This window comes from Ictalurus furcatus, chromosome 2, assembly GCF_023375685.1.
Source record: "Ictalurus furcatus strain D&B chromosome 2, Billie_1.0, whole genome shotgun sequence".
Lineage (NCBI taxonomy): Eukaryota > Metazoa > Chordata > Actinopteri > Siluriformes > Ictaluridae > Ictalurus > Ictalurus furcatus.
This window is the reverse complement of record NC_071256.1, coordinates 21,546,880-21,573,540: the sequence shown is the minus strand read 5'-3', so window position 1 is coordinate 21,573,540 and position 26,661 is coordinate 21,546,880. Positions and strand designations below refer to the sequence as shown.

The following is a 26,661-nucleotide window of genomic DNA, read 5'->3' as shown; positions in this document are numbered from 1 at the left end:
CTTTCGATCGTCATAGTCAGTTTAGTTCACGTTGGTTTCTCCGCTCCCAGTATCGCGCCGTTGTTTGTTTCATGTTTTGTGTCTCGATCCTGTTTTCCGTGACCACGACCTTGATTCCTGCCTAGCCCCGTGTATGCCTGTTTGCCGAACGCCTGACCTCTTGCATGTTTGTGGATTACATTTTGGATCACGTTTTGGATTTACCTGCCTTCGTCTTTCATTAAATAAAACTGTTCATACTGCACTTGCATCCGTCCCTCTCTCCGTTACGTCACGATACGTGACAGAATATTCCACCGAAATATGGATGCAGCAGGAGGACGCGGAGAGCATCACTGCAGTAAATATACTGACTACTGGCTGCGGTACAAGTCCGTACAGTTTCCACAGAAGACGGCCGCCGAACTCCCGCTGGAAACGCTTGGGTGGGGGGGATCACCCGCTGCTGTTCTTGTTCCACAGTCAGGTGTACTTTGACAGCCTGGCGCCCCCCAAGCCTACCAAGAGACAGTGGTTGGGCTTCCTAGTATCCCGGTTTTATGGCCTGGCCCGGGATTGGGCAGAGCAGCTGGCCCGTGCAGGGTCCAGCGCCCTGTATGACGTCACCCAGTTTGCGGAACTGTTTCTAAAGGAGTTCTCACAGCCAGGGCAATCAAACCGCATGGATGTACTAGAGAGGGGATTCGAAATAAAGGACAAGGAGGACTGGCCATTCCACCTCTATTATGCATGGCTGGACCGGATAGAATCTGCAGCTCCGCTTCGGTTTCCGGCCAGCGTGGTGGAGGTGGCACCGACATGCATGTCTGAGGGCTGCAGGAGGGAGACCAAGCTTCAGTGCCCTACCTGCAAGAAACTGGGTCTCCAGGAAGCATTCTACTGCTCTCACGAATGCTTCAAGAGCAGCTGGCGGGAGCATAAAAAACTCCACCAGAGAGCCCGTGCAGAGATCCAGCCCGGGGTCAACAGGGTGACCTCGGAGCTCCCGTCGGAGGTCTCAGCTCCGGAGCCTCAGCCTGAGGTTAACCTGGCGACCTCAGAGCTCGAACCCGAGACCCACGAGGAGGTCTCACCCACCGAGCTCCAGCCAGAGGTCCACATGGCTGCCTCAGAGCTCCAGCACGAGACCTACAGGGAGGTCTCAGCTCCGGAGCCTCAGCCTGAGGTTAACCTGGTGACCTCAGAGCTTGAACCTGAGACCCACGAGGAGGTCTCACCAGCCGAGCTCCAGCTAGAGGTCAACAGGGTGGCTCCAGCACCAGAGCTCCAGCCTGAGTTTCTGGAGGGGGTCTCAGCTCCACAGATCCACTGTAAAGCCCAGTTACTGTCCCAAGTGTCTGTTAACCCGGACAACCAAGCCTTGCTCAAGCCCAAGCCTACTGATACGGCTGACCAAGTTCTGCTCAAGCCCGAGTCCACTGACACGGCCAACCACGTTCAGCTCAAGCCCGAGTCCACTGACACGGCCGACCACGTTCAGCTCAAGCCCGAGTCCACTGACACGGCCGACCAAGTTCTGCTCAAGCCCGAGTCCACTGACACGGCCGACCAAGTTCTGCTCAAGCCCGAGTCCACTGACACGGCCGACCAAGTTCTGCTCAAGCCCGAGTCCGCCGACACTGACAGCCTAGTTCTGTTCACGCCCGAGTCTACCGACACTGACAGCCAAGTTCTGTTCTCGCCCGAGTCTGCCGACACTGAGAGCCAAGTTCTGTTCACGCCCAAGTCAGCTGACAGGGACAACCAAGTTATGCTCATGCCCAAGTTTGCTGAAACAGACAACCAATTCAGCCTGCAGGCCCTGCTGAGTACGTCGCTCTGCTTTCCTGTTCAGCCGAGGGCGTCTCTCCGCTTTCGTGCACTGCTGAGTACGTCGCTCTGTTTCCCTGCTCTGCCGAGGACGTCACTCTGCCTTCCTGCTCCGCCGAGGACGTTGCTCTGCTTTCCTGTTCTGCCGAGCATGTCGTTCCGCTTTTCTGCTCTGCTGAGAATGTCGCTCTGCTTTCCTGTTCAGCCGAGGACGTCTCTCCGCTTTCCTGTTCTGCTGAGAACGTCGCTCTGTTTTCCTGCTCAGCCGAGGACGTCGCTCTGCCGTCCTGTTCAGCCGAGGACATTGCTCTGCCTTCCTGTTCAGCCGAGGATGTCGCTCTGCCTTCCTGCACTGCCGAGTACGTCGCTCTGTTTCCTTGCTCCGTTGAGGACATCGCTCTGCTTTCCTGCACTGCAGGGCCCGTTGCTCTGCTTTCCTGCTCTGCTGTGAACGTCGCTCTGCTTTTTTGTTTCGTTAAGAATGCCGTGCGGTCTCCTGGCTCTGCTTGGGACATTTTGCCCAGGGGGCCGGGGCCGCCAATGGAGATGGATGTTTCATGGCACTCCAGGAGGAGTGCCTTTTTTTTGGGGGGGGGGGGGGGGGGGGGGTTCTGTCACGAGTTCCCCTTTAAGCAGCGTGCTATGGAGCATGTGAGCGCGTGTGCACGAGCAGGTGCGAGCACCTGCTTTTCCCTTGTTGACAATCGTGACATTTCGACACGTGCATTTGTTATGTTTCTGTTATGTCTCCTCCCTGTTCCGTCATTGGCTATTGTGTCACGTGTGTCCGAATTGCCCTCAGCCGTCAGCCATTACGAGGCTGATTATGTATGTATATATACCGTGCGCCTCCCAGCACACAGCGCAGAATATTAGATAGAATAGACATATTAGATACTTAGTTTAGAGTCCTTACGATCGTCATAGTCAGTTTAGTTCACGCTGGTTTCTCTGCTCCCAGTATCACGCCATTGTTTGTTTCATGTTTTGTGTCTCGATCCTGTTTTCCGTGACCACGACCTTGATTCCTGCCTAGCCCCGTGTATGCCTGTTTGCCGATCGCCTGACCTCTTGCATGTTTGTGGATTACATTTTGGATCACGTTTTGGATTTACCTGCCTTTGTCCCTCATTAAATAAAACTGTTCATACTGCACTTGCATCCGTCCCTCTCTCCATTACGTCATGATACGTTACAAAGTGTTGATGAGAATCGTAATATTTTTATGTAAACCATACAAAATATTTTTTCTTAAATCTAACCGACTACACACTCTATTTTTTTCAGGCTCAACAATGTTTAATGCGCTCTGCTGCTTGTTTCAAAACGGTTCAGTACAAGAAAAAGCACTGTTTGGTTGCTAAAAGAATATATGTGTATAGAGTATATGTCCAGGCATAACTACTGTATCTACTAGCAAGCCATGTTTATTCAAATGAAATATGACTACTCGCTACTGGGCTTGTATTTCCTGAGCCCACAGCATGCGCGTGATTCCGCGTCATACCGCATGAAATCATAGGATCCCGTTTCCAGTGCATTTTTAATGGCCCCATCTGTATCTAAAACAAGGCTTCAACCACAAAACCTCAGGTTCCCATAAAAATAACTGGTCTGGGGAGATGGTGTAATAGATGTTCTTGTATTTCGATGAATTCCTTGTGTATTGTGCACTCTTGTGTGTATGTATTGGGTTTCACTTACTTCAGTATCAGGGGCTCTGGGAAAAGCAACTTGCAAGTAATGGAACCTAGCAGCTCGTATTGAGTTGAACCAGTCAACTATTTCCTAAAACCACATACATAAAAAACAGAAAAGAGCACTGCTGCTTGCATCAGGGATTAACATGTCATTTCTCCCCATGACCAGCAGTGGGAGTCAAAAGTTAAAACACATTCTAACATATTGCTTCATAGCAAAATACAAACTGCCATTTAAATCATTTAAGTTCCAGTTACTAAATATGTAATATGCGATAATTATATCACTGACAAAATGTCTCTATAATAAGCACTCTAAGTTTAAGATAACTTTCAACATCTAAAGAATACTCATTTGGAAAATTAATTATCACGGATGTGTCTTAACCTTTCCATCCTCGTGGTACACAAAAATGTTCCTGGTGCTGTTGTCCTTCAGGTAGGTTATCTGGAGCCCGTGAGGGTGGCCAATCTTGGTTGGCTGAAAGGTGGCATTAATGGTTTGGATCTTCATCAATGCCTTGGGCTCCCTAGCCTGCCGCAGAGATATCCACAGAAATATCAACACTCCAAAACAGACTCATATTTACATTAAGCTCTCAAAATGATTCTATTTAATTACACTCTGAAAGCTGTTTAACATTCAGAGATCCTCTTCATGACAGGCAAATAAAAAATGCAGGTAATTTGACGGTGGACTAAATTCAGTTTTCATATAACACTACATTTTTATTTCGCTATCAACAGAATGATAAATTGTTTTACTGCAATGTAAAGCTGTATGTATAAAATGTCCTGTACAGGTTAAGCAGAATTTATATCAAGTTCTAATAATGCTGATTTGAGATCCATGGTACACAAAAGCATTGTATGTGAATGCAAAACCCAGCAGTCCACAAAGTCAAGTATTACCAGTGGAGAGGGCCAGCATATTGTAATGGGAGCAAGGCACTACTAGACAGGGAAAAAAAAGTCTGAGAACATTTAAGGTTTATTAGTGTAAATGTGAATGAGACAACATCTGATAAAAGCAGTATGAAAAATTCTTGAAAAAAAATAGGGAGACCCATATTTCTGAATACAAATAGCATTTGGGCAAAGTGCTGCCTACGCTCTAGCACCATCATCGGGTTAAAGCTGGGCAGAGTTTGGAAGAATGTTTATGGTCATAACTTGTGAACTGTGTGTCCACAATTTAAAAACTAGGCATCCATGTATTCCTTTGGTCAAGACAAGTTCAACGCATCATATGATGTCAATTTCTGCCTAATTAGATTTTCCGCCATTTTAGATTTTCTCAAAAACTGTTTTTTTCACTACTCCGCCTACAAATCTTGTCCATTCATTATAAAATTTGGCAAAAATCACTGTCAGAGTAAGCCTCATAAAGGTTATGAAAAGAGTTCTGAATATTTAAAATAATTTGACAGCAAAGCCGGCAAACAGGAAGTCAGGCTGTATCTAAGCAACGACGAAACTTGGTATGCATCTTCAGGACTATGACCTGAGGCAATGCAATAAATTTTGTGCCAGTGCCACCTACTGGTCAAAAGTTACAATAACATGCTAAAAATGCTTACATCTAACTGCCATTTTACTACTCCTCCTACAATTATTAACCAATCTTAACCAAATTTGGCTAATGTCATCTTGAAATCTGTCTAAACTTGCACACAGTGGGGAAAAAAAGGCTCAGGCTCATGAGAAAAAACAGATAATTTTTTTGTTTTTTTAAATTGCAAGAAGAAAAACATTTTCAGATCAGAGCAGTCGCAGTCACAACCACAGGTCGAAGTTGCATCAGACCACAGGTCACAGCAGTAGCGGCAGCAAGGCAAACCTACTGCCCAATTGTTCATCTAGACCTTTCCTCTTACAGTCAGAGAATTCCACCACTGTCCGTGGTCAAAACATACTCATCATGAGTGAAACTACAAATCACTCTCAAATCTCTTTGCCTAAAGTTATGGCTCTGCTTTCCTGTAATTGCTGAGGCAACAACTGTAGCATTTCTGTGAATGCGAGGCTCACCAAGTCTGGACCTCAAAAATGCTTCTTGCAGCTTTAATTATTATTAATCTTTTAATTATTATTAATGTAAAGTTCACATCAGGGCAGTACTAAATAAAAAAATAAATGCAATTTTTATGATCCCTCTAAAAATTATTAACATTTTGCAGATTCTGCAAGATGTATGTAAATTTATGACTGTAACTGTATATAGCTACAATGGTGTCAAATTCAGACAAATACTTTGGTTAAATACAAATAAAAAATATTTGGAAGTGATCACTGAGTACAGTCTTCTTTAGTCTGAGTTTGTAATGTACAAGGTTGTGAAAGAAACAGCAAAGACCAATTGAAGAAAGCCTTTTAATAGCATGACTACTCAAGAAAGCAGAAGTGGGCAGAGCCAGACATTCTGCGATGATGAGAATGTCAGCATTTTCGACATTTACACTGGTATTTTTGACCTGTGTAATCACACACACACATAGATCACCAAGGAATATGGACAGCAAAAGAGAGAAAGACTCACATCATGCTTGTTGAAATACTTCATTGCTCCCTCTCGCTCTGAGAGAATAAATTTTCGACTTAGGAACTGACCGTTGTCTCGCCCTCGTTTCCATAGAAACCCCTCCCGGTAACCTTTGAAGAAATTAACAGCAGGAGTCAGAGAATTAAGAATTAAAGAAAGAAAGAGAAGTTTGAACTGGTTTTTTTTCATCTAACACTGGAAATCTTCATACACATGCATACAAATTCAGGGAAGGAGTTATGCACAGCATGTCGTCCTTGGACATCCATCAATTATTTATTCATCATAGCTTTTTCTGGAGGCAGGCAAATCAATAGTGGGTCCACACACAGTGATGCACTCAGACCTTCCCTACTCGTTGAACCACCCTCGAACCACCCAAAACACACTTGCACAAACAGCACACATGATCTTGTCTATCATTTTGTGCTTACTTAATTATTTTATATTTATACTATAATATACTTATATTTTTGACATTTCCAGACAGTGTGGGAATATTGCATTTGTTCTGCAAGAGCTGGTGAGTTTAGTTTCAGTATAGAAAGGGTTGTCACAAAGTGAACAACAAAGGGGGGGGGGGGGGACGACACGACATCTGATACTGCAGAATTCAACAGAGAAAGCTCTCTCTTACACATACTCATTCTCTCTCTTGCTTTCATAGTCATTCTCTTTCTCTGTCTACATTCATTTCCCCATGGAAAAACCTGAGCTAGGCAGGAATTTTGGCACACACACACACACACACACACACACACACACACACACACACACACAGAAGAGTGCCAACGCCCCGGCTTGTTACTGTCATAGACATGTCTTCATCCATCCATCTATCCATGTATGTATGTATGTATGTATGTATGTATGTATGTATCCATGTATTAATCTATCTATCTATCTATCTATCTATCTATCGTGCCTTACATAAGGTTTCACCACCCTGAACATTTTATAGTGATGTAATTGGGCCTTTTCCACTGGATTTACTTGATATGTCTAATATTTTAGCAAAATATTTTTTTTTATTGTGACACAATAATTAAAGTAAAAAAAAAAAATTTTCATTTTTAAACAGAAGTTGGTTGGTTGCTGTCAGGTAATGGAGGCAGATAATGGGGCAGGCTTTTTATTAACAAAAGAGCCAACAAAAATGAAGTCAAAGCAAGACTCAAAGAAAAATGAGAGCTAGGGAACAATAGTAATCAACACACAACAGGCTAACCACAACAGAAGGTTAGCAACTAAATACAGAAAACTCAAAAATTAAATAGGGGTACTAATTAAGGATGAAACACAAAACAGGTGAGAGCGATTGAATCTTCAGAGACAATCTGGGAAAAAAAGTGTTATGTATGTTAAGAAAATGAAATAATGTGCTATTGTTCATCAACTTTGCTAAAATAAAATAAAACCACCTCATCACTGCAAATAAAATAAATAGCTACACTACTTGTGGCAATGCTACTAAATCAAATATTATTATTATTATTAAATAATTTTCACATTATGAAAAATACTTAAAATGCATCTCAAGTTATTAGCAAAATCTGTTTTTTAATCAGATTATTTTATACACAAAAATACTTTTCAACATCTTACCAATCATTCTATTACTCTGTTTACTCAAATGATGTTTGTTAGATGACTATTTGGAGGAAAAAAGGATTGAGTCAACAGAGATGTAGAATTCTAGTACAGAACTGGCCAGAATTCATAGGAGTATAATGCATTTCTGTTTCTGAAAAATGGCAGACAAAGCTGTTTATAAGTGTAAGCCTGAGAAATAAAACATGAAGCCAAAATGCACAGTTGTTTAACCAACAATACCACTTTCTATCTCATTTAAAATAAAATTAGTGTGCAAGTCACCAAAGAAATCATTTCATGCATGTCTATGTTAAGTATGTTCCTCTTTAAAAATGTGCTTCTTGTTGTCACCTCCTCCCCCTTGTTATTAGCCACTTGTGTGATACAGGTTTTACACAAGTTGTGAGGGAAAGTCACCAAGGGAATATTAAAAAATTTATATTAAAATGGACAGAAGGACTTCTGCATTGCTCTGTAGTGATGTATTTAATTATTTTGTAGTTATTAATTAACTGATAACAAGCCTCCAAAACTCCGTGGATGTAAAAGTGAAATCTTTGACATATCACTGACTAAAGAACTCTAATGGATTTGGAAAGAGCAAAACAACCTGATGTGGAACAAAAATGGCAGCAACTATGCTGATGCACTTTCTTCACTGTCTGCAAACAAAACAGCACTGAGTAGAGCCCAAAGCAGACAGTCAAAAGAAAACATAAAAACTTAAAAGATAAGGCAACTGAGCTATGCTGCTGCCTCAGTTTAATTGAGCTATGGTTTAAGAAATTGATACTTATTCACCAAACAATTAAATCTGCTTACAAAATAAGACTACAAAACTTCAATGTGACAAGTGACAATCCAAAGGGCATGACAGATTTAAAACAAAAACAATATCATCCAATCAGCAACCAGACCTAACTAGGCAAGGACTATATCTTAAATTAAACAAAACTATACCAGAACCAGAAGGGAAATAGCAAAACAAAGGCTTGGAATCATCACTGGCACAACACAAGTACAATGTGTGTGGGTTTGTGGGTTTCTGTTGGGGGGAGGCTTTGCTATGGAAACAATGTGGGCTTTATTGACAATTGGGCTACTTTTGAGGGAAATTCTTTTAGTATGGGTCAGTATCCATCCCACTTGGGATGGTGCTGCTTTCATTTCATGTATGTTCTGTGACAAACCAGATCTGGGGCCAAGCAGCAGACAAAAAGAATACTGACGGTTTGCTAGGACATTAGACACTGGATGCTGAGTAACTTTATTTTATTCAGACAATATACAGTAATGTGAAAAAATTTGTACTCCCCATGGAACTTTTTTTAAACATATTTGGACAAGCAAACATTCGATCCTCCTAGAAACAGTGCCTATTAATAAAGGTGATACACTATCAAATGACACAAAACATTTACATTTTGTAGTACTTTTCACTAACAAAAAAAACAGATTAGTCACATGGAACAAGTAAGTACACTCCTACATTTATCACACCTTCAAATCCATACAATCTGAATCAGGTGTTCAAGACTGGGTGTCAGTGATTAGAACCTGCTTAGGGAGTGCAGGTGGAACCTGTCTTATTTAAATCTCTCACATCTAGTGCCTGGTATTCCCTTTGTTATTGGGGTGTGTGGTGTCATCATGCCAAGATCTAAAAAGTTGTTCTATAAGGCCTTCAGAAAAAAAAAAGTTGTGGATGCCTAGGAGTCTGGCAATGGATTTAAAGAGATCTCGAAATAATCTGAAATACATCGTTCCACTGTTAAATTTTTTTTTTAAAAACCTATAAGTGGCGCAGATTTCAAACGACTGCCAATTTGTCCAGGTCTGGCCGTCCCAGCAAATTCAGCCCAAGAGCAGATCAAATGATGCAAAATGAAGTCTCCAAGAACTGCAAAACTTAATCACAGGATCTGCTAGTAAGTCTTGAAACTTTTGGTGTCAAAGTGCATGTTTCTACAATTATAAAGAAGTCTTTGCTGTCTAAAAAAAAACCAATTAGTTTGCCAATGAGCATATAGACCAGGCCTTTTGAAATAATATGCTCTGGATAGATGAATCAAAGACAGAGTTGGTTGGCCACAGTAACAGCACTGACCAAAGACAGCTTTTCAGGAGAAGCACAGCATACCAACTGTGAAGCACGGTAGTGGAAATGTTATGGTTTGGGATTGCTTCTCTGCCTCAGGGACTAGACAACTTGCATTCATTGATTCAACTATGAATTCTGCATCATATCAAAGAGTGCTTGAAGATAATGTGAGGCCATCTGTCCAAAATCCACCAAGGAATGGCTCAAAAAGAAGAAATGAAGGGTTATGGAATGGCCTAGTCAATGCCCAGATTTGAATCCCATTTAAATGTTGTGGGGGATTTGAAACAAGCAGTACATGCAATAAAACCCTCAAACATCTTGCAAGTGAAAGAATATTGCATGGAAGAGTGGTCAAAAATTCTAACAACCTGATGTCAAAAACTGGTGGACAATTATGCAAAACTTCTAAAGTTATTTCTGCTAAAGGGGCAATGCTAGCTTCTGAGGTCAAGGGTGCATTTACTTTTTCCACAGAAGAATATCACATCTATTGATATTTCTCTTGAATAAATGATTGTAAAAGCTATTTTTCCTTGTGGTTTTGTTAAAGTATATCCACTTTATTAATAAGCACTGTTTTAAAGATGATCAAATGTTTGCTTGTCCAAATATTGTCAAAAAAGCCAACAATTTCCATGGAGTGTACTTTTTTTTTTTTTTTCACTTGACAATGTATTTTTTCACTTGGAACAATAAATCTCCTAAAGAACTTCAAGTCAATTGTACTTCTGACCAAAATATGACCTATATTGAAAAATGTGTTATGGATGTTAATAAAATGAAACCATAAGCTATTGTTTATCAACTCTGCTAAAATACTTAGCAATGCTACCACCTCATCACTGCAAATAAAATGAATAGCTTCACTACCTTTAGCAATGCTACTAAGTGAAATGTGATAAGGTGCATCATTTTCACAATAACAGATTACTTAAAATCCATCTCAAATTATTGCCCAAATCTGTTTTATTTAATCAAATTATTTTGTATACAAAAATTTACTTGTCATGATATTACTTAGCTATCAAGGCCCCTGTGTCAGTTCAACTCAATCAGTGGACTTCACTTCCCATCCTGCATCATGTCATTCAATCATGGCCGCCACAGACATGTCCCAGTACTCCATGTCCCAATCGCCATCCTTCTGATCACATACACCTGGACTCAATTATCTCATTACTCACTCACAGTATTTAAGGATTCACAGTAGTCAAGTTCTGTTCTGTGTTTTGGATTTTCCTGCCCTGTGTTTCAGTAAACACTGCTATACTGGCTTCAAGAGCAATCACTCCACAGAGACTGCTCTGCCTTCTGTCACGGAAGCCTTACGACTAGCAAGAGCAACCTCTAGATCATCTGTCCTCATCCTACTTGACCTCTCTGCTGCTTTCGACACTGAACCATCAGATCCTCCTGTCAACTCTCTCCAGCCTGGGCATCACTGGAACGGTTCTGCGCTGGGTGGAATCCTATCTCTCTGACCGCTCCTTCAAGGTATCATGGAGGGGAGGTATTTCTGAAACTCGGCACCTCACAACTGGCATTCCACAGGGGTCAGTTCTGGGTCCACTCCTCTTTTCTCTCTACACTACATCTCTAGGGCAGGTGATTGAGCCTCATAGCTTCTCATATCATTGCTATGCTGATGACACCCAGCTCTATTTGTCTTTCCAGCCTGACGATCCATCAGTCTCTGCACGCATCTCTGCTTGCCTGTCGGACATCTCGGTCTTTATGAGGGAACACCACCTTAAACTCAATCTGGCAAAATCCGAGCTTCTCGTCATCCCAGCCTGTCCCTCAATCAACCACAGCCTCACTGTACAGCTTAGCTCAACCACACTCAAGCCAACCAGGACGGCCAGGAACCTTGGGGTGATTCTTGATGACAGCTTGACCTTTACAGACCACATCTCAACAACTGCACAGTCCTGTAGTTTCATCCTGTACAACATCAAGAAAATCCGACCCTACCTCACCAAACAGGCTACACAAATACTAGTCTAGGCTCTTGTTATCTCAAAACTGGACTATTGCAACTCATTACTTTCGGGCCTCCAAGCCAGCTCCATCAAACCCCTTCAGAGGATTCAGAATGCTGCAGCGCACCTCGTTTTCAACCAGCCCAAGAGAACCCATGTCACACCCCTCTTCATCTCCCTCCACTGGCTTCCTGTAGCTGCCCGCATCAAATTCAAGGCCTTGATGCTCACCTACAAGACCATTTCTGGAACAGCACCCTCCTACCTCAACTCTCTCCTGAAGGCTTACGTTCCCTCACACAATCTGCGATCGATTAGCGACCGACGTTTAGTAGTTCCCACTCAGCGTGGTGCAAGGTCCCTTTCCAGAACCTTCACAGTAACTGTTCCTCAATGGTGGAATGAACTTCCAACCTCAATCCGGACCGCAGAATCTCTCACCATCTTCAAAAAACAGCTAAAGACCCCCCTCTTCCGTGAACACCCAACCAAATCATAAAAAAAAAATTTAAATAAAATTTATTTATTTATTTAATTTTTTTTTTTAATTTCCACTTACACCTCTAATCTGTGCACTTTGCTTCTTCTGGAACTCAATTAATCGATCTTGTATGGTAGCACTACTTGTATTGTTCTCTGCTTGATATATCGCTTTGCTTGTATTTTTCCTCATTTGTAAGTCGCTTTGGATAAAAGCGTCTGCTAAGTGAATATTGAAACATATTGTCACTACATGGTGTGGAAATACTAGTTCATGCATTCGTCACCTCTAGATTAGATTACTGTAATGCCTTACTGTCTGGATGTTCCAGTAGGAATATAAATAAACTCTAGTTAGTCCAGAATGCAGCTGCTAGAGTCCTAACTAGAACTAGAAGATGCGACTATATCATACCGATATTATCAATACTGCATTGGCTCCCAGTAAAATCTCGCATTAACTATAAAATACTTTTATTAACCTATAAAGCACTAAACGGTCTCGAGCCACAATATCTAAGCGACCTTTTGGTTTTATGTGATCTGCCACGCCTACTTGGATCAAAAGATGCAGGCTATTTGACGGTACCTCAAATAGTGAAGGCTACAGCAGGGGGAAGAGCTTTCTCTTATAGAGCCCCACAGTTATGGAACAGTCTTCCTATTAGTGTTCGGGACTCAGACACAGTCTCAGTGTTTAAGTCTAGGCTTAAAACGTATGTGTTTACTCAAGCCTACCCTGACTAGATTCTGTTCTACTACTTCGCAGTCATAATAATCTTTTTTCTCCCTCTCTCCTTTCGCCGAGCCCCACACGAATTTATGGATACTAGAGATCCAGATCATTTCTGCCACTGGATGGAGCTCAAATCTTCTCTAATTCCAGACTGCTGGGACTACGGCTGCTCCTAAGGCCATACAGACTTCATATAAATCCATATTGAACTTTTTCACACTAACTGTTGTTACCCAGATGAGGATGGGTTCCCTTCTGAGTCGGGTTCCTCTCAAGGGTTCTTCCTCTTAAAACATCTTAGGGAGTTTTTCCTTGCCACCGTCGCCACTCAGTGGCTTGCTCAGTTGGGATAAATTCACACCTTTAATATCTGTATACCATGTTGATATTTCTGTAAAGCTGCTTTGAGACGATGTCTATTGTAAAAAGCGCTATACAAATAAAAAATTGAAAATTGAATTGAATAAATATAATGTAAATGTACTGCATTTGCATCTGTTGAAGCCTTCTTTACATGACAGAATACTTCGCCAATAGCATGGATGCAGCAGAATAGCAGCAAAGCCATCGCAGTGCAAGGACACCGGATGGGAGAACAGCAGCAACACATCGCGGAGCTTCATGCTAAAGTCGATATCCTCTCTTAGGCCATTGCCACAGCTCTGCCGCAGCCAGCTACGATAAGTAGCAAGTATTAGCTCAGCCGGTTCACTTTCCCATGCCTGCTTCTGAAAAGTTCACTGGTGATGCCTCTCAGTGCAAAGGATTTCTTTTGCAATGCTCTCTGTACTTTTTCTTCACTTCACTACACGCCAAAAAACAAACTCGCACGCGTTCTGAATCTGCTCACCAAGAGAGCACTGAAATAGACACTGGCTGTTTGGGAGCATGGAGGAGACCCCATGACCTCATACCAGTGCTTCACTGAGCTATTCCAACACATATATTTGACCATTCGCCTGATGGAAGGGAAGCAGGAGATCAGCTCCTCACTCTCACTCAGAGAGCCCGCCGAGTGTCAGATTATGCACTCAAATTCCGGACCACCACTGCAGTACTCAAAGCCATGTTTCGCTTGGGCTTACATCCAGAAGTGTTAACCGAGCTGGCGTGTCGAGATGAGCAACTCACCCTCGATTCCCTGATTGACCTGGCCATCCGGCTGGATCATCTGCTTAAGAATCGCTCCTCGCCCATTCAAGAAAAGCTTTCCACTAATATCAGCATGCCTGTGGAGACCACGCAAGTAGGGCATGCGTGCCTGAGCACATCTGCTTCTCCTGCGGCAGCGCAGACCACCACCTTGGGCTGTTCCCACTCCATGTGGGCACCAGGAGGCCCACTAGCGGGCATCCCAGCACCTGCCTGCACTCAGTGAGTCCTTCCCACTCTCCCTTTTCTCATGCTTTCTCTCTGCCTGGTGTGATACAACAGTCAGGATCTACCTCTGTTTTGACAGCCCTGATTGACACTGGAGCAGCTGGACACCTCACAGACCAGGAAACTGTGAACCAGCTGAATATCCCCACTGAACCACTACCTAAACCTTAGAGGATCCAAGTCATCGATGGAAGCCTCATTGGAGAAGGACTTATCACACACTGCATTAAGCCCCTGCTCTGCCAAGTCAGTGCAATGCATCATGAGTTTATCTCCCTTCTGATCACTGTTTCTCCTAGACAAGCTGTTATTCTGGGACTTCCCTGGATGGCATTACACAAAAACCCCTCCTCTCTGATCATTCCTCCAGAATACCAGGACCCGAACAAAGCATTCAGTAAGACCAAAGCCAACGGACTGCCGCCCCACTGGCCCTGTGCAATTGAGCTGCTTCCCAGAGCCAGAACCCCTGGAGGCAGAGTCTACCCACTCTCTAACAGAGCAAAAAGCTATAGAGGAGTACATTCAGGAGGCTCTCTAACAGAGATACATTAGACCTTCTGCATCTCCTGCCTCAGTGGGGTTTTTATTTGTTGTGAGAAAAAAGGAGGGGGTCTCCAGCCCTGCATCGACTATAGAGGATCAAAACAGTGCAGTGTGAAATACTGCTACCCATTTCTGTTGGTCCCTGCAGCCCTGGAACAACTCCGCTCAGCAAAATATTTCACAAAACTGGACCTCCAGAGCATGTACAACCTGGTATACATACAAAAAGGGGATAAAAGAAAGACCGCCTCCGGCCACTACAAGTACTGCATCATGCCATCTGGGCTCTCTAGTGCCCCCTCTGTCTTCCAGTGCCTCATTAATGTCGTTCTGTGAGATATGTTGGGCAAATTCATCATAGCCTATATAGATGACATTCTGGTATACTCACCTTCACTAGAAATTCGTGTTCAACATATCCATCAAGTTCTTCAATGCCTCTTCCAGAACCAGCTGTATGTCAAGGCTGAGAAGGATATTTGGATATTCCTGCCTTGCATTTCAGTAAACACTGCTATACTGCATATCATTAGCTGAATGTGCTGTCTCAGGCCCCATTAAAACAGAATCTTACATAATTAATGACAGTGCAGAGAGCAAGTCAAAGCCCTATGATCTACAAGAACACTGTATGCAACACACTAAAAGAGCCTGGAAAAGCAAGGTAAGAAGTCATGGCTCCATTTCACTAAATTAATTAAATTAATATGGGATAATACTACTGTAGAGAAGACCCACTATTCCTGGGTTAGGGTTAGGTTAGGGATGCGGGGGTATACCAGTTTCACGGTATACCTTGGAATGAAAACTGATGGTTAGCATACCATGTACATTTGCTTATCTACAATACTGAAAAAACAAAAGCAACCGGATGGAGAATCTAACCTGCATATGCACATCTCCTTTACTCCTCGACTGCCTGTCAGACTTGTCAACTTGCTCCACCCACACACACACAGCAGAGAAAATGTCAAAGAGACGCAAGGCTGATATCACCAATCTTCATCCCCCAGCAAAAAATAAATAAAACCAGCAGTGTGGGATTACTTCGGATATCCCAAAAACGAAAGGGGGGTTGTCCTTGAGAACTGATATAAAGTTTCAAAAAACATTCCTCTGTGCAGAGTAAGGGATAGGTCCCATTTATAACTTTAATCCCTAACAAAAAAAAATGTGAGAACCATGAGCACCGTTTCTATCCCATGTGTTCAAGAGAACAAAATCATCACTTTTAACGGGAAACTGGCGCAAAGTATCAATTCAAATGATAGTTGTTGAAACCGGGGAAGCCACTGTGGCTCTTTTTTTCCAATATAATAAATTACATGCGCTTCAGAGGGCACAGACTAAATGCTTTAACAAACCTAATGTTATCTTGCGATCAGATGCCTGATATTTGGGAATGGAAGCAAGTAAATAAGTAAGTAATGCTTTATTTATATGGCACCTTTCAAAACAATGTTTACAAAATGCTTTACAAAAGACATATACAAAAAAATAAAATCAGTAGTAAGAATAAATAAAAATAAGCAATAAAAGAAAAGACAATAAGCAAAAAAGAAATAAAAGGCTAAGCAACTAAAATAGAATAAATTAAAGAATACAAATCAAATTAATTGGTTTGAAAATGAACTGGTTTGAGGAAAGGCCCCAGTGAACAAATGTGCTTTAAGATACTTTTTAAAAATGCTAATTGAAATCAACTGCATGTAGGCTGTCAGGGAGAGAGTTCCACAGTTCAGGCCCATACTGACTAAAGGCCGACTCCCCGCTTTTCAGCTGCGTTTTGAGTACAACCAGCAGGTTGCAGTTGGATGACCTAAGTGATCTAGCAGAAGTATTTAGTGATCATATTACAAAGGTATATAGGAGCACCACCATGAAGACATTTGAAAATTAATAATAGGATTTTAAATCAATTCTGTATGACACAGGTAGCCAGTGAAGTGATTTAAGTGCCGGACTGAGATGATTCTTCAGTCTTGCAGCTGCATTCTGAACTCTTTGTAAGTGTTTAATGGAGCTCTCTGGTACACCAACCAAAACACTGTTGCAGTAGTTGAGTCTAAATGTAACAAATGTGTGTATGGAGTTTCTCACTATCTGTGGGGGAGAGAATATCACAAACTTTAGAGATGTTACAAAGGTGATAATATGCTGTTTTACAAATATTGCTAATATGTTTTTTTAAAACTGAGATCACTGTCAAACACAATCCCTAAATTCTTAACGCAGCCATTATCCTTGAGAGACAAGGAGTCTAGATACTGCATAATTAACTTTCTCTGTGCATTTTTTCCGAGAATAAGTACCTCTTCATTTAGCTGCAGAAAGTTCTGTGACATCCACAAGTTTATGCTCTCTATGCAGTTTACAAGGGTGCTAATCGACTTGTGGGCATCTGATGCAAGTGAGAGAGTTGTGTGTCATTTGCATACTGATGTAAGGAGACGATGTATCAATTAATTACACCAGCTAATGACAGCATATATAAGTTAAATAACAAAGGACCCAAAATTGAGCCTTGGAGAACACCACAAGATACTGCATGATGTCTGGAGGTGTGTGTATACAGTGCAACATAATATTCCCTGCCACTTAAATAGGAATCATGTGAGACAGTTCTGGGAGGTAATTATACCAAATCATTTCAGGCTCAGGGATTTCAGGGTGACAAAAACAATATTTGAGATTCCATGCACAGAGATTGGTCCATTGGTTAGTCCAGTTATGTGAACCACCGCAGCCCAGTTAAATGCATTGCGATAAATTTATATGCGCATTTTGGAGATTTTATCTGGTGTTTCCATCCAGTGATTTTTAATGCGATATCCCAGAATTCACATACATGGATGGAAACATCACTACTGACACCGATCTGAGTGAGTGTGTGTGTGTGTGTGTGTGTGTGTGTGTGTGTGTGTGTGTGTGTGAGTTAAAGGCACAGACAGGAGCAGTTTGGCTGCGCTATTGCGCACCTACAGTATACATTAATAGACATTATTTTAAAAGCTCACACAGCTGATGTTATTTTTCATTCAATAGTTAATTTAACTTGTACTGATAAGTTAATATTAAGTGTCTTACAAGTTAGACTCGTATAGGAGAGAGAGCCAGACAAGTCCAAATCATGACACACAGGCGTGGTCAGAACAGGCAAAGGGTCAGGCGAACGGAAAACAGACATGAATCAGGCAAGGCAAAGCACAAAACGAGAAATAAGAAACAAGATTGAGAAACAAGAAACGAGATCAAGAAACAAGAACAATAGAACACTGCTTGGAACGGTGAATACAGTCAATACTTCGCACCAGACAAAGAGACACGAGGGATTTAAATACTAAACGAAATCAAGGGTGAATACAAAACAGCGGAGACACATAAGGGATGTGATGACACATAAGGGAAACAACTAATGACAATACAGGGGCGGAGACAAAACATAAACTATAACAATAGACAGATGTCAAAAATAAACAAAGTAAATGTCACTGAAACCTAGAAGCTCGTGATCCAGCACTTTGCGCGAGGGGAAATCGTGACACACAGCAGGTCCTGCTCCTTTTTTTCCTCCTAATTTCTTTTGTTGAAACAGGAGATTTATTTATTTTCTTTTCAGACGGGAGACTTTTTTTTTTACACACACACACACACACACACACACAGTTGGAGTGCTGAAGCATGCATCTGAGCTGACGGATTCTTGCTCTCTTGTCTGTAATAAAGATTGAGTCAGCAGTCTGACCTAGACTTTTTTTGTTGTTGTTTTAATTGTGCGGCTGTTCTAGTGCTGAGGTGACTAGAGCGAGAAGACAGTGATATACGGCTGCTACCGATATCCAGAAAGCATTGTGGCCAATTGGCAAATTTAATTATAGTAAATGAGATATACAAAACATTTTACATTTATTGTGTAATTTATGTAATATTCTCTGAAGAACATTCACTTATGAACTTTATACAAATAAAAATAAATAGGTTTTAGTGCAGCTTCTCCTTGTGTCTTGCTGTCTTTGCCAGCCATATAACAGAATAAAAAGAAAGTTCTTAACTAAAATGTATTTATGTATAATTAGATTTTCCAATCACATAAATAATTAGTCCAATCACAGAAATAATTAGTATAAAAATAATCAGTAGCAGGTTATAGATTATATTTATATTTAATAATTTAATGAACAAATCTGACCAACAGTCAATAATTAAAGTCAAAAATAGTATGTGTTATTCCATGTATTAGATCTACAATACATAGTTACTCATAAATCGCATATAGTTACTTTAGCCAGTAACAGGTTCTTTTACTTTCTTAAGTCAACGTATAGGATAATATTAGATATTATCCTATACTTTGAATAGAATAATAAAGATTTATATCTGTTGTGTTTTGCTTGTCTGTCTCTTTGTAAAAAATAATACAAGCCCGCATCATAAAAGGCGTGTGTTTTTGACCATTACATGCTTAGTTTGCAGCATGTGGCTTAGCATCAAAAAAAGAGCAGAACACGTGAAAAGGAGCAGTACACATGATATCATGTACACATGAATCATGGACAATTAAATACGGCGCACATGGATTTAAAATCTAGCAATTCAAACTTACCAATTCGCATTATATCATACACAATGTTCTGGTCTCATCCAGCTCACTAGACCCAGCTTTCATTCAGGGCTTTTGGTAAAATATTTTCGTTAAATATTCATCAAAAAATTGTTTTGCTTGAATTTGTTTATTGCACGTCTGTGTCCCCACGGGAGCACACCATGAGCTGGGCTGCGGATCTCACATCTCATGGTATTGTTTGAATATGACTTTGTTGCATGCCGGAGTGTTGTGTGTAACATTACACAACGTCACGTTAACAACGATGATGGTCATTTTGTTGTCTGTATGGGACAATCTATCAGCCGATGCTGATCATTTAAAAATGCCAAATATACCAATAGACATTTGTCCGAAAAGTTTGGAAACCCCTGCCTTAATAGAATCAGAAGTTTGACCACATCACTCATATTATCCACACTACACTGGCTTCCAGTAAAATTTCATATTAATTATAAAATACTACTAATGACCAGCACCTGAGTGAACATTTACTCTTTTTTTTCCTTCTTCTTCAAATCCTGAGCAACTTTGTGTAGTCTCTATTAAAATCACATACTTATGCTAGTTCACTAGGTCATGGACTAAGAGTACCATCAGTCTAAAAACCCTGTTGGGGAGTAGAGTATGAAAAGAAAACACAAGGTTTTATTTTTAAATTGTAGATAAACAATTGCTAAATCAAGTGCTTCGTAAAGAAGTAGGTCTTTTCTTCATTTGAAGACAGCCAGTGAATCAGCTGTTCAGACAACCAGATTTCAATACACCACCTATGTGCCTGGACAGAGAACAGTTTTGATGCATGTCTTCTTTGTACTTTGAGAAATGGTGGGTCATTTTGAGCCATGCTTCAAGCTCAAAGGGTGTGCAGACTGAGGTGTGATAATTGCTTTAATGTAGGCAGGCACAGGTCCATTTTTGGCTTTGTAGGCAGGCCTCAGTGTTTTAACTCAGATCTTGGTAGCTACAGGAAGCCAATAGAGGAAGCATAGCAATGGGGTGGTGTGGGAGAACTTGGGAAAGTTGAAAACAAGTCATTCAGCAGCTGCATTCTGGATCAGTTGCAAAGGTTGAACTGCAGACCTGCCAGGAGCGAGTTGCAGTAGGGGGGACTCTGTGGACAGATATTGGCCAGATCGTCCTGCTATAAAGGAAATACCTGCATGACTGAGTCACTTTAGTGACATGAGGTGAGAAGGGTATTTGGTTGCCTAGGACTACCCCAAGGTTGTGTGCAGTGACTGATAGAGACATCTGAGAGTTGTCCAGGGAGATCACAAGATTTTGACGTGGGATGGAGCAGATTTGGATCTCCTCCAGGTCACCTGATATGACTGTCCCTCCAGGTAAGAAGCAAACCATTGCCATGCTGTGCTGCAAATTACAAGATTCATCTGAATGGACAATAGAGTCTTCTGGTGACTGTGTCAAAAGGTTGTTAAGTAGGATGAAAGCTGATCTAGCATCATGAAGCTTCTCAGTAACAGCCACAAGAGCAGTGTCTGTGGATTGTGCCACTTTGAAACCAGCTAATTAAGATAGTCTATTATGAGCCACCAGACCTGCTTAGATCAAAAGGTGCAGGTTCCTTAACAGTACCTAGAATAATGAAAACACAGTGCATATCTTTTGCCCTGCAAGGCCCCGCAGCTATAGAATAGCCTTCCAATTAGTGTTTGGCATTAACATTCCAAATCAAACCAGTTTCACTGTTTGTTGTTGTGCTGAGGATCTTGGGATCTTTATTATTTGGGGCTAAACAATTAATTATATTGTAATTGTAATCACAGTTTTTAAATTTAAATGAGATCTGAATTTGTTAATTGCTTAATATTAGATTAATTAGTTAATTTCTGATGCATTAAATCACCCCACATGTGTGTTTATTAGTGTGCATACTGTGCTAGCAGATTTATTTAATCTCTAAGCCTGCCTTTCCTGTAACAAAGCCTAGGAAAGGCTTTGCTAGTAACAGGATTATGATATAGAGAGTGCTAAATTTTGATCTGTGACAGAATAAATCTAATCATGAGCCAACTTCATGGTACTGCATTATTGATCAGCACTTTCACACTAAGCCATAATTCTCCCTCTAGCCCCCTACTCTGTCTCCCTGAAATCAGACATCATAATTAATAAGGACACAGTTGTCAGTGGAGAATTGCTATTACACCAGTCCTCATGTATTTGGCAAACAGTGTTATGGAAGTGTTATAAATGCAAATTTGACTAAAACTTCAGTTTAAGGACATGAAAATAATTCCACTGACATATGTGCTTCTTAAATAATTTAAGTTGCATTTAGATGGTGCTTCATGATAGTTTTGAATGCAAACAGACCAGCAGCACTTCAGACCAACATAACTTCCAATTTTTATAGCAGATCTAGAGGGTTCATGGGTCTAGAATGTTGTGGTGAACTGGGATGTTTGGATGTTGCACCCCCTGCCTGATCCATGCTGATGCCCTGCTTCTGGTTGGAGATCTCATCACATGGATTTCACTAGCTTTTGCTGGGGATGGCCCCACATGAACAGCCTAAAGATCAATGAAATTACTGAGGATGGTAACACAAACCATGAAGATGGCTATGGACTGCAATTGTCACAAAGAGTTTTGCAGTCAAGTCTCAAGTCAACAGTAGATATCTTCAACAAAATAGACTTCATTTGAACACTAATGAATTTCCTGTTTACAGAATTGTACTTTTTAACCATGTAAAACACAGTTATTGATGGGAATTATTTATAATTGCACTATTTGTTGATGAAGATAGGTTCCCTTTGGAGTCTGATTACTCTCGAGGTTTAGCCTCTGGTTTGCTCATTAGGGACAAATTTATCAATTTAAAATTTACATCCCGAATTTATATATTTCTATAAAGCTGCTTTGTGACAATGTCCACACACACACAAAGTCATAATCAATGGATTCAGGCTCTCAGATGAACACTGGTAGATAGATGAAACAAAAGACATAGGAAGTGTGCATGTCAGTGGGTATGTGAGAGTTTTAATCATAGAGAGATAGAGATATAGAGAGAAAAGACAGGATATTTCTTACCTGCTGAGTATGGTTCTTGTCTATCCACATACATAAACTCGTTCCTCTCATATTTGGCTCGGATCCACTGTTCCCGCAGAAGCCTGTGGGGGCAAAGCACATATTTATTTCATATTCTTGCTTCTTCTAGCCATCACTCCATCACAGAAGCAGTTTTGGTGTTTGCATCTTGTTTAATAACCAGGGGCAGAACTTTGTCACAATCGGTCCCTGTGCAGGCATTACATACATTTGTACCCTACTGATATTGCCTTCCATTTGCATGTATAAAAACTTTAATTTTATGTAGTCAGTAACCATTGTAGCCCTGTTATGGTCAGTAATAATGTCTACATCTGCCAATGCATGACCCAAGATTATGGTAAAGCAAAAAACAAGCATGTGTGCTAAGCAAGTAATTCATATAAATAATGGATTTGCACTCACTACAATATTCTGGCAATAGAACACTGTGAAATCTATTTACCTTGTAAATGCAGGTACCATCGATTAATTCCAGCTGAAACAGTGCATGTCTCAGGGAACACATTAATAAACTATTTAGCTACCTAATTTAATCATCTTTCAAAACTGCTATAATACTATTCCTAAACAAGCAGTTATAGCATGCTATAGCATTTAAATACGCTATAACAAGACTGATCAATATATAATTTTTATTACCTACCTAATGCAAATATATCAAATTGCGGATGTTAATAGAATAATTAGTACGTGCATTAAAAGTAATAAACCATTAGTCTTTGGTAACCTAATTACAATTGTTTAGCACTTACCAGCCAGAGTTTGGTATCAAGGAGGGGGACAAGGTACCAGAAGGACCAGAAGTTGACATTCATTAGGCATAACACAGCCACCCACACACACACACACACACACACACAGACTCTACTTCCTTCCGTTTTGTTTGGGAGATTTTGCAGTTCATGAACCCAACATCACTCATTGCCTTGTTTGTACCTGCAGTTGTCATAGTGTGTCTTATAACAAATTAACCACAGTGGCGCCATAAACGAAACTGCACACAAAAGATACAGTGTGACAGTATTATTAATGAGACAATATTCTTAAGCGAGCTGGATTCCAGAATTCCACCCTGTGCTAATGTAGAAAAGATCAAAAAAGTTGCATGGTGAGGGTGTGTGTGTGTGTATTGTACATTATAGATAGATCATTGATCTCAGGCAGACACTCCAAAATTGCCCTTTTGGAAAAGACAATTTTCCAAGTTCAGTTAAATTAACTAAAACTGACTAAACTTAACTAAATTTTTCCCCAAAAAAGGCCAGCCCAATGGGCTGTTACTGACAAGGGATTCACCCAGTGAAAAATCTAACATTTCATATCTATGAGCCATATTCAGAATTTAATTAAGCATGCTTTGTGAGGAGCTCGCTGTTTGATAAAATTTTGACCTAGAACATAAGTCCACATTTTTTGCACATTAGTTATTATGAAAAAATTATGAAGTACCGTACTCAATATTGAGCTATAAACGATTGCAGAAGACTGCACCAATAACATGGGCACAGATAACAATGATTTAATGACCTCGATTTAGTCTCATGGGCACATTAAACAAAGCTGTGCATTTAGTAAGCAGGTAGACAAAACAAACACACAAATAAACAAATAAAACTTATTGCAGTCTTGTGGTCAATGACAGTGGGCAAAACTTTAGTAATTGCAAACTAACTAACGTGATCATCAGGACTAGTACGTTTCATGACAAGCTTCAACATATTAGGCTACTATTTCTTCTGCATACTGTATTATTAACACATAACACGGTCTTATTCTATTCATTGTATTATTCTACATTTTTATTGTCTTTTTCATGTTACATTGTATTGCAACTGACAGCCAATAAGACAGGTGCTTGATTAAAAGGTGCTGGTCTACATGGTAATGAAAAACTCCTTCCAAAACAGCAAAATCTGGCAACTCCAGAGGTGTAAAGTGTATGCAGGTAATTTCAATAAACTGAAAGAGCCACATGAACAAGCATGGGGTATGCATGCCTTGCACCCAACATTCCTGAGAGAGGTAGCGGATTTACTATGACCCTGATAAGGATAAGCGGCCACAAAAGCACCTGAGTAGCAAGTAGTGAGAAGTAGTGAGAACTGAGTAGAGGGAGTACTGAAAATCTTGCTGGCATAAATACTGATGCATGTTTTGAACTTGTGTGATCATGTTCTCTGGCTCCTACTAGCATGTAACAAACAGACTAGTTTTTGGTTGGAGTATTCCTTCAGCCCATTTCAGCATAGTTAATGGTCACAGTCATTACACAATGACAAAATGCATTTAAGACAAAATGCATATAATGAACACTAGTTCTTTACTCACTGGCAGTCTGTGTGTGTTGGGGAGTAATAAAACGCTGGTACCATCTGTTCATATTTGGCTTTTGCAGAACTGTTGCCGATGGAGGCCATCAACTAAAGAGAGAAAGACAGGCATATGTCATGAGGTACAGCAGCTTCTGTCATTACATAAAATGTGTCAAAAACAAAAGCTAAAGACAAGGAAATTATGCAGTTATATATTGTCAGTTAAATGTGTGTGTATGCATGTTGCACATGTGTACAGCACATGTGACATTTTCCACTAAAGGGCTGGATTGTAACAGCTGCCACATTGATAAGCAAACATATCCTATTTCACACTAGAAACTACAGTAACAAATTATACATGGATCTGCGATGGATTTCCAATCTTCACCTGTCCAGTTTCTGGTGGATCTATGCCCATTGAAGACACAGATACAGTGCTGTGAAAAGTATTGTTTTTTTCTGTTTTGTTTATATAGCATACTAAATAGTATTAGATCTTCATACTTCAAAAATAAAGCAAAGGCAACCTGAATAAACACACAATACAGATAACTGGAGATCAGTCTTTCACTTACTTCTAGGACTAGGACTCACTTATGCTTAGGATCATTGTCTTGCTGCATAATCCAGTTGCGCTTGAGTTTCAACTTACGGACTAAAGACCGGACATTCTACTTTAGGATTTTCAAGTAGAGAGCAGAATTCATATTTCCCTGAATTCTTGCAAGTTGCCCAGGCCCTGAAGCAGCAAAGCAGCCATACATCATCACTCTTCCACCACCATGTTTGACCACACGTATGATGATCTTTTTGTGGAATTTGGTATTTGGTTTACACCAGATAAAACGGGACCCCTGTTTTCCAAACAGTTCCAATTTTGACTAAATCAATCCACAGAACATTCACATTCTTCCAAAAGGTTTGAGGATCATCAAGGTGCGTTTTGGCAAAATTCAGATGAGCCTTAATGTTGTTCTGGGTTAGCAATGGTTTTCACATCGCCACTCTTCCATGGATGCCATTTTTTGCCCAGTGTCTTTCTGATAGTGGGGTCATGAACAGTGACTTTTAGTGATGCAAGAGAGGCCTGTAGGTCTGGAGATAATGGCTTAGAGATAATTTGGAGATAATGGCTCTCACTGTGGTTCTTTTGAGTCCAAGAGCCTTTGAAATAGCTTTGTAACCCAGACTGATGTATTTCAAGCCCCTTCTTCCTCATCATTTCTTGAATTTCTTTCAATTTTGGCATAGTATGTTACTGGGTAAGACCTTTTAACCAACTTCATGCTGTTAAAAATGTTCTATTAAATGTTGATTTAACTGAACAGGATTTGCAGTAATCAGGCCTGGTTACATCTAATCCAGCTGAACCCCATTTTGAATGCTGTTTCATAGATTTGGGGAATTAGTAACTATGGGGGCAAATACATTTTTACATAGGCCCAGTTGGTATTGGATAACTTTTTCGCTTCAATGAATAACATTATCATTTAAAAATCTGTATTTTGTGTTTACAAAGGTTGCCTTTGTTTTCATTTCTGAAACAATTTAGTATGAGATATACACAAAAACAAAAGAAATCAGGATGCGGCAAATACTTTTTCACAGTACCGTACCTGTTCTTGGCCGAAAGGAATGGAACCTGATGTGGTCTTCTGCTCTTCTGCTGTTGTATAGACCATCCGCATCAAGGTTCAGTGTGTTGTGCATTCTGAGATACTTATCTGCTCCCCATGATTGTAAAGAATGGTTCCTGTCAGCTCAAATCAGAACTGATGCTCACT

The 26,661-nt window shown here is 40.7% G+C and overlaps 1 protein-coding gene across 2 annotated transcripts in view; it reads right to left on the bottom strand.

The window, feature by feature from the left end:
• Positions 1-26,661, bottom strand: part of LOC128625124 (arf-GAP with dual PH domain-containing protein 1) — a 57,195-nt gene that overhangs the window by 6,494 nt on the left and 24,040 nt on the right. For both annotated transcript variants that reach the window (XM_053653220.1, XM_053653228.1), the window contains 5 exons: positions 24,891-24,982; positions 22,539-22,621; positions 6,049-6,161; positions 3,898-4,044; positions 3,514-3,597 (listed from right to left, as the gene is read on the bottom strand). In XM_053653220.1, coding sequence (XP_053509195.1) covers positions 3,514-3,597; positions 3,898-4,044; positions 6,049-6,161; positions 22,539-22,621; positions 24,891-24,982 — 519 coding nt within the window. The remainder of the gene's footprint in view (positions 1-3,513; positions 3,598-3,897; positions 4,045-6,048; positions 6,162-22,538; positions 22,622-24,890; positions 24,983-26,661) is intronic.